Source organism: Schistocerca serialis, chromosome 2 (assembly GCF_023864345.2).
Source record: "Schistocerca serialis cubense isolate TAMUIC-IGC-003099 chromosome 2, iqSchSeri2.2, whole genome shotgun sequence".
Classification (NCBI taxonomy): Eukaryota; Metazoa; Arthropoda; class Insecta; order Orthoptera; family Acrididae; genus Schistocerca; species Schistocerca serialis.
Window position 1 is genome coordinate 756,421,266 of NC_064639.1, and position 8,972 is coordinate 756,430,237.

The 8,972-nt window shown below is 41.5% G+C and overlaps 1 protein-coding gene across 1 annotated transcript in view; it reads right to left on the reverse strand.

Moving 5' to 3' along the window:
- Positions 1–917, reverse strand: part of LOC126457954 (DNA-directed RNA polymerase III subunit RPC5) — a 122,217-nt gene extending 121,300 nt beyond the window's left edge. Inside the window, exon 1 of the mRNA XM_050094686.1 lies at positions 712–917. Within this exon, the coding sequence (XP_049950643.1) occupies positions 712–744 (33 nt within the window). The 5' untranslated portion in view covers positions 745–917. The remainder of the gene's footprint in view (positions 1–711) is intronic.
- Positions 918–8,972: the final 8,055 nt, after the last annotated feature.

An 8,972-nucleotide genomic window follows, 5' to 3' on the forward strand; every position in this document is an offset into this window, starting at 1 on the left:
ATCGTGTTTAAAATGTCAATGTATCCATCACATCAAACTGTTTCTGTAATGCAATCAATGAATAGGGTGGCTATAGCTACATTTAAGGGACTAATAAGTATAATTTCAATTCCTTTCAAGACTGTGCCCAACAACAACCATACCATACCACAGAGATACTCTGACAATAGAAACATTAGGTTGGTAGCTGATACAATTACAGGTTGGTTAATGTGTGAAGCGACATTGTCTACCACCGTAATATTGGCTGTGGTAAGACTGGTCAGTAATGTAGTCCGAGGTCTAGATTAGGTTGGCAAGTGCCAACTTGCTTGAGAGCTTTGAAATTAAGTTAACACTCTAAGAGACTACAAAACTTCTGAATACACATTTCCCATGCAGGAGTGCTACTATAGAAGTGACGCTCTACATTGGCATTGTGTTTTCTCTACATTTTGCAAGAGCATTAAATAAAGCGTGTACAAACTACACTTAAATACTTCTCGTGAGGATTTTCCGATGCTTGCTTCTTCAAAAAAACGACCTAAACAAATGTGGCTGTGTTATAAATGGTCATAAAGGAGATATTCACTCTTATCTTTTCAAAACAATTTACTTGCTTTCATGACATTCGTTGTATACACACACAAACCATATTTTTACCACACACATGCCGAAAGTAAACAAGTTTTAGTATCACTACAAAATCAACATTCATAAAGAGTAACAAACCTCCTGCATAACCGGATCATCATCGTCTAACATTATAATTCAAAACTACGAAAAATTATTACAACATTTGTACACGTGTTTATAAAATTTCCCAAAACATTCATCCACCACCACAACTATCAAAGCACGTTGCAAAGCTCATCAACCATTACGAAAGCACAGATACCAAACTACGATCATGAATCAGAGTTAATAGAAACACAACGCTTCAACTGACGCTACAAATGGCAGAAAGCTAATGAAGTCCAATTCGCACTGACCGACGCGTCACCTAACGTCACTTCAGGACATATCGCAATACATTTTAAATGTCAGCATTCACTCACTCACTCAACGGACCGTTACGTCACGTCATGGCTTCTAAGGAAGAAAATTTTGACGGTGACGACGTCTGTCAGCATCGGAAGTGAACTTATTTTCGCGAAAGTCACTTGTGCTATAGTAGTGGATTTTATACTTTCGTCCCTTGTTAAATAATACTTTGTTTTTAAGCCTTTTTTGTGGTAAATTGCAAATTTTCCGTGACGACTTGGATATTCTTTCCATTGATTGTTCTTTCACAAGTGAGGTCAGATATCTGAAAACGAAAAATTATTTAGGTTTTACAAATAACATACAATCAGCTGAAGCCTACTCTGTAGATAAATACGAACATAGTTTGATGAAGTGGTTTTCATTAAATAGCAAAGTAAACGAAAAATTCGTCTCTAATGAAGGAGAAGAATATATTTGTTTATCACATTATTAATTACGTGAGAACAGAAAAACATAATGAATAACGTAAAGTGTTTCTTTTTATTCCATTAGTTTTATTGTTTGATGAGTTTGTGTGTACGTATTTTAGCTAGCAAATAAATCCATTGTTTTGAAATGTTGTTTCACTTCTCAGCACTTTACCACAGAAGACCGATCAAGTTCCTCAATTCCGATACTGTATTCTGATATTTAGTATCAGGAACGGTAACTCATAACCTCGCTTTCAAGACTCAGTACTAGGCTAAGCAAACTGACGTGACGTGACGTCCAATGGGAATACACCCTGAAGTTGACGTGACGTAGTGTGACGAGACGTGACGTGACGCTCTACAGTGAATCAGGCTTAGTAAGTTATTTGTGTAGTCTGCCATTTGTCAGTGAAACATTTCCTGAGTAGCTGAAATATGCTGAAGTTAATACTTTATTTAAGAGACAAGATAAGTGAATACCATCAACTTTCCAACCAATTTCACAATTCCCAGCACTCTTGAAAATTTTAGTAAATGTAGCATTCAGTCGATACTTAACCATCTGACAACAAATAATATATTGTCAAAGTCACAGTAAGGAATTCTAAAGGGATGTGATACTGAGAAGGCTATCTACACACACAGCGAGAACGTACTTAATTCATTATACGATAAATTACAGGCTACTGATATACAGGGTGTTACAAAAAGGTACTGCCAAACTTTCAGGAAACATTCCTCACACACAAAGAAAGAAAATATGTTATGTGGACATGTGTCCGGAAACGCTTACTTTCTATGTTAGAGCTCATTTTAATACTTCTCTTCAAATCACATTAATCATGGAATGGAAACACACAGCAACAGAACGTACCAGCGTGACTTCAAACACTTTGTTACAGGAAATGTTCAAAGTGTCCTCCGTTAGCGAGGATACATGCATCCACCCTCTGTTGCATGGAATCCCTGATGCGCTGATGCAGCCCTGGAGAATGGCGTATTGTATCACAGCTGTCCACAACATGAGCACGAAGAGTCTCTACATTTGGTATCGGGGTTGCGTAGACAAGAGCTTTCAAATGCCCCCATAAATGAAAGTCAAGAGGGTTGAGGTCAGGAGAGCGTGGAGGCCATGGAATTGGTGCCGGCCGAAGTGGCCGTGGGGTTAAAGGCGCTGCAGTCTGGAACCGCAAGACCGCTATGGTCGCAGGTTCGAATCCTGCCTCGGGCATGGATTTTTGTGATGTCCTTAGGTTAGTTAGGTTTAACTAGTTCTAAGTTCTAGGGGACTAATGACCTCAGCAGTTGAGTCCCATAGTGCTCAGAGCCATTTTTGAATTGGTCCGCCTCTACCAACTAACGAAACTAAAATGAGCTCTAACATGGAAATTAAGCGTTTCCGGACACATGTCCACATAACACCTTTTCTTTATTTGTGTGTGAGGAATGTTTCCTGATAGTTTGGCCGTACCTTTTTGTAACACCCTGTATTCAGTGATCTGTCAAAGGCATTTGGTTGTGACAATATCCTTGTTACGACTGGAAAATAGAATATTACTGAGTGACAGAAAATGCTACAAATAGTTCAAATTCTAGAATGAGATTTTCACTCTGCAGCGGAGTGTGCGCTGATATGAAACTTCCTGGCAGATTAAAACTGTGTGGCCGACCGAGACTCGAACTCGGGACCTTTGCCTTTTGCGGGCAAGTGCTCTACCATCTGAGCTACCGAAGCACGACTCACGCCTGGTACTCACAGCTTTACTTCTGAGGGTATCCGTCTCCTACCTCCCTTTTCCAGTTCATGGAACCAGTGCTAGAAATAAAAATAACATTCACAAAGATAAAGTCACTTACTTTAGTCCAGAAAGGTGTCCATTATTCAGGACACTGCCTGCAGCTAGAAACAGTTTAACTGCTAATAAAGTTCACTTTAAGAAGAACCCAAACGATTAATTTATGTCCAACATCTTCTACTTCATTGATGGATTTTTTAGGAGAACTAACTGATATATATACGGTCGTAATGTGAGCATTACATACAATCGGACTTGTCTGAAAATCCAATGCATTCATTGTAAATCAGAGCTGTAAAACGATTTTTCTATTTGATTATGCACAGCTACAAGAGCCTAAGAATTATAATATGCAGCTTAGTGTATTGAAAATTAAAGTGTCTTGTGTTTCTTACAATTTCTTCCAAAATCTATCACAGATGTGATAATAGTCGTTTCTCTGTAGTGACTATTTTCAGACAGTCATATCTATTTTCAAACGGTACTCTTAGACATGAGTGTAATCATAGAGTCCTCAGCAATGTACATCTGCGTAACCAAATATTAATTACTCCTCACTAGTAATCATTAAATAAATACAAAATGATAAACTTCATAAAAGTATACAATGCTATTTCTTTCCAATCGAATGCATCAAACTGTAGTTATTATTATTGCTACTACTACTGTTAATGTTCATACAAGGGGAAAGAGAGTATCATAATTTATTAAGAGAGTCTATCATAGACATTGACAGATTAGTTCTAACTTTGAGATTTTTAGCAACAGACAAACCATTCTATGTTTGATGTTTAGTGCTGTAATATCAGTAAACACAATTATCAAAACTGTTATGTAACAATTATGTGTGTCCCATGTCTGCCCCAATAGCTGAGTGGTCAACGTGATGGACTGCCATCTGACAGGCCTGGGTTCGATTCCCGGCTGGGTTGGAGATTTTCTCCACTCAGGGACTGGGTGTTGTGTTGTCTTCATCATTATTTCATCCCCAACTGGAGTGCAGATCGCCCAATGTGGCATCGAATGTAATAAGACCTGCACCAAGGCGGCCAGACCTGCTCCGCAAGGGGCCTCCTGGCCAATGATGCCAAATGCTCATTTCCATTTCCGTATGTGTCCCAAAATGATATAGTCAGATAACTTCTGAAAAATATCTTTGTATATTTTGTGATAATGTGGTAACGCTGACATGTATTTTGCAGACCTCTTGCTGATCATTTCATACATAGCACATATTTATCGAAGTATGATGCCAGACTTTTCATACATTGATGTGTAATTCAGAAAGCAAATAGGACTGCTACATTTTAAAATTAATAAAGAAAGTAATGCCCTAGTAAATCCTCCATTGACCACCCTAAAATGGTACAGAACGACTACCCCTCTGTAGTCATATACTATTGAATGTGTGAGGGACCCTTAATATCATCTGTAATAGCTGAATAATTGAAATGTTTAGGGACAAAATTAGAGAGAACCTGGTCTTACTAGAGGGCTGCCAACAGAAATAGACAGGTATGTTTTGTCCTCAAAATGTAGCTATTTAAGAGTAAACATGCTTCATTTAAAATTTATTTTACTTTGTGGTCTTACTGTAGCGTCTATTCTTGTTACACAAGTGAAGATTTAGCGTTCCTGTAGCGCTCTTTAGAAAAACATGAATCATTTAAAATCCCAATAGCCATGATAACAGGTCGAAATTTTGCATGATGGAAAAATTTAACATTCTGTTTAAATTTTTCTTAAGTGTGTAAAATTCTTTAAAAGAAGACAGCTAATAGTTTCAGTAGTCCCTGCTCTCTTCATAAAAGTCAATTAAACGCTCTTATCGACACATTTTAAATTACTTACCAGTTGGATAGATGCAATCAAGGCCTAAATTCTCTGAGCTATAAATTTTGAAAAACTTAACAAAACAATACCGGTAACATCCACGCTCTCAAAACATAGGAACTACTAATTCTTTCTTCTGTCGTTATATCCCCAAATCAGCTCAAAAACAGCGGCAGCAGTACAAGACACTTTAGTATGGTTTTCGGTTACATAAGTCAAACTCATGTTCTTGACAAAGTAAATACATTCTTTAAATTTAAACTTACACCTTCTTTCGAAATTGATCGTGAGTGGAATTTGTGGAGGTGTAAAGGTTGCCAAACTTGTAAGTAATACAATTTGGTGAGAACGACTCTCTCCTGTAACTGCAGAATATACAGCAGGAACATTTTGATTTGGTAGCCAAAAGGGAAAATTTGCGCCCTTCAGACACAGATGGAGGAAGTAAGGAAGGCACTGGTCAGGCCAATGGGAGACACATGGGAGAAGGGTGGTTGAGAACGTGGCTGGCAGGAAGACAGGGAGAAATAGACTGTAAAATGACAGTTTCAACATCAACACAACAACTGGTATGTACTACCACTAGGGTGCAGTGGAGAAGAGCCTCAGGTAGAACTACAAGCATATAATGTCCAGCACACTTAAGCTGAAATCAAGAAGTCGTGAAATATGTGAAGTATTGGGAAGAAGAAAGCAGTAGCCATAGGCGAGGTGTAAGCCCTCAGATCCAAGAAATTTAGGAGGCAACATACCAGGACACCAGTGTTTTCTGGCCAAATCCAGGGTTAAATCGAAGAAGAGAGGACTTTGTGTCTTTATATAACGATTTTTCAAACCAGGGCTATTAGCGATAATGGATGGGGTGGGAAACAGTTAGGACAGGGATGATACATATGACAAATGTGGTGACGGAACCAAGATAGCTTCTCTAACTCATGATACCAATACATACTTTGCTGAGTTGTTTTGGCATCATGATCCTTAATGAAGTTGTGTAGCAGATTAATGTAGAGTTAGAGATGGCACTGATGGCAGACAATATTGTGCATGTTGCTCTGGTACCAGTCAGGACTGTCAGTAGAAGTAGTTTCACTAGACAAGGCCAACACCAAAACATGACTGGGAACATTAGATTGATTTAGCTGATTCATCAATGTACAGGGGTTGGATTGTAGGCCATGCTTGGTCAAATACTGGTTGTCGTGGGTGGGAGAAGTAGATCTTTCTTTAGGGTAAATCCAGACAAAGTCTCCAGAAGTTCAAAGAACTGTACAATATGCACTCCCAAGACAGATTTTGATACATCAAATGACAGACATATTACAAGCTTCAATGAAACAGAAACCACTGGAAAAAGTAATATGGGATATTTCACAGACTTAAAAATCCTTCATCAAAACACGCAGCCAATAAAAAATAAAACGCTATGATTTGAAGTTGAGCTCCAGTCTTTGAATTGCACACTACTTTGTGTTATTGAGCACTGATGTGAAAGCACAGACATCTAACAAGTGGTGCTATTTTTATATGAAAGAATAGAGTCTTTTCACAAGACTATTTTATAGGTTGGGAGATCGTCCATTTATGTTAAAAAAGGAATACAGTTGACATCAAGACACGACAGTTTAGTAACTATAGACAAACTCTTTTTTCAATTATGAATGGAAGTTCTGGATATTCAAATGGCTCTGAGCACTATGGGACTTATCATCTATGGTCATCAGTCCCCTAGAACTTAGAACTACTTAAACCTAACTAACCTAAGGACATCACACAACACCCAGTCATCACGAGGCAGAGAAAATCCCTGACCCCGCCAGGAATCGAACCCGGGCGCGGCAAGCGAGAACGCTACCGCACGACCACGAGCTGCGGACAGTTCTGGATAAAATCTCAACTATGACAGTCAACATAATTTTTTGAGTGGAGACATGAACATAAACACAAATATAGTACATGGAACTACACTCCTGGAAATTGAAATAAGAACACCGTGAATTCATTGTCCCAGGAAGGGGAAACTTTATTGACACATTCCTGGGGTCAGATACATCACATGATCACACTGACAGAACCACAGGCACATAGACACAGGCAACAGAGCATGCACAATGTCGGCACTAGTACAGTGTATATCCACCTTTCGCAGCAATGCAGGCTGCTATTCTCCCATGGAGACGATCGTAGAGATGCTGGATGTAGTCCTGTGGAACGGCTTGCCATGCCATTTCCACCTGGCGCCTCAGTTGGACCAGCGTTCGTGCTGGACGTGCAGACCGCGTGAGATGACGCTTCATCCAGTCCCAAACATGCTCAATGGGGGACAGATCCGGAGATCTTGCTGGCCAGGGTAGTTGACTTACACCTTCTAGAGCATGTTGGGTGGCACGGGATACATGCGGACGTGCATTGTCCTGTTGGAACAGCAAGTTACCTTGCCGGTCTAGGAATGGTAGAACGATGGGTTCGATGACGGTTTGGATGTACCGTGCACTATTCAGCGTCCCCTCGACAAACACCAGTGGTGTACGGCCAGTGTAGGAGATCGATCCCCACACCATGATGCCGGGTGTTGGCCCTGTGTGCCTCGGTCGTATGCAGTCCTGATTGTGGCGCTCACCTGCACGGCGCCAAACACGCATACGACCATCATCGGCACCAAGGCAGAAGCGACTCTCATCGCTGAAGACGACACGTCTCCATTCGTCCCTCCATTCACGCCTGTCGCGACACCACTGGAGGCGGGCTGCACGATGTTGGGGCGTGAGCGGAAGACGGCCTAACGGTGTGCGGGACCGTAGCCCAGCTTCATGGAGACGGTTGCGAATGGTCCTCGCCGATACTCCAGGAGTAACAGTGTCCTTAATTTGCTGGGAAGTGGCGGTGCGGTCCCCTACGGCACTGCGTAGGATCCTACGGTCTTGGCGTGCATCCGTGCGTCGCTGCGGTCCGGTCCCAGGTCGACGGGCACGTGCACCTTCCGCCGACCACTGGCGACAACATCGATGTACTGTGGAGACCTCACGCCCCACGTGTTGAGCAATTCGGCGGTACGTCCACCCGGCCTCCTGCATGCCCACTATACGCCCTCGCTCAAAGTCCGTCAACTGCGCATACGGTTCACGTCCACGCTGTCGCGGCATGCTACCAGTGTTAAAGACTGCGATGGAGCTCCGTATGCCACGGCAAACTGGCTGACACTGACGGCGGCGGTGCACAAATGCTGCGCAGCTAGCGCCATTCGACGGCCAACACCGCGGTTCCTGGTGTGTCCGCTGTGCCGTGCGTGTGATCATTGCTTGTACAGCCCTCTCGCAGTGTCCGGAGCAAGTATGGTGGGTCTGACACACCGGTGTCAATGTGTTCTTTTTTCCATTTCCAGGAGTGTAGTAGTACCCTTATAAACAAACTTCAGAGTTCTGGCAAGTCCCTGTTGGTCAATAATGCAACAAGCCTTACCTCAGTGATTGCAACAGCAATTCCATTCCATATTGCTTTGCAACGTTATGCCCAGATATTTAATCGGCACCACTGTGTCAAGCAGCATAGCACTAATATTATATTCGAGCGGTACAGGATTGTTTTTCCTACTCATCCGCATTAACTTCATTTTTCTGCGTTTAGAAAAACCTGCCATTCATAACATCAACTAAAAATTCTGTCTAAGTCATCTTGTATCTTCCTGCAGTCAGTCAATAATGATTCTTTCCCATACACTACAGCATCATCACCAAACAGCTGTGAACTTCTATTCACCATATCCATCAGATCATTTACATATATAAAGAACAAGAGTGATCCTTCCACACTTGCCTGGAGCACTCCTGACGACACTCTTATCTCGCCACTGAGGACAATGTACTGGGTTGTAGTACTTAAGAAGTCTTTGAGCCACGCACGTATCTGT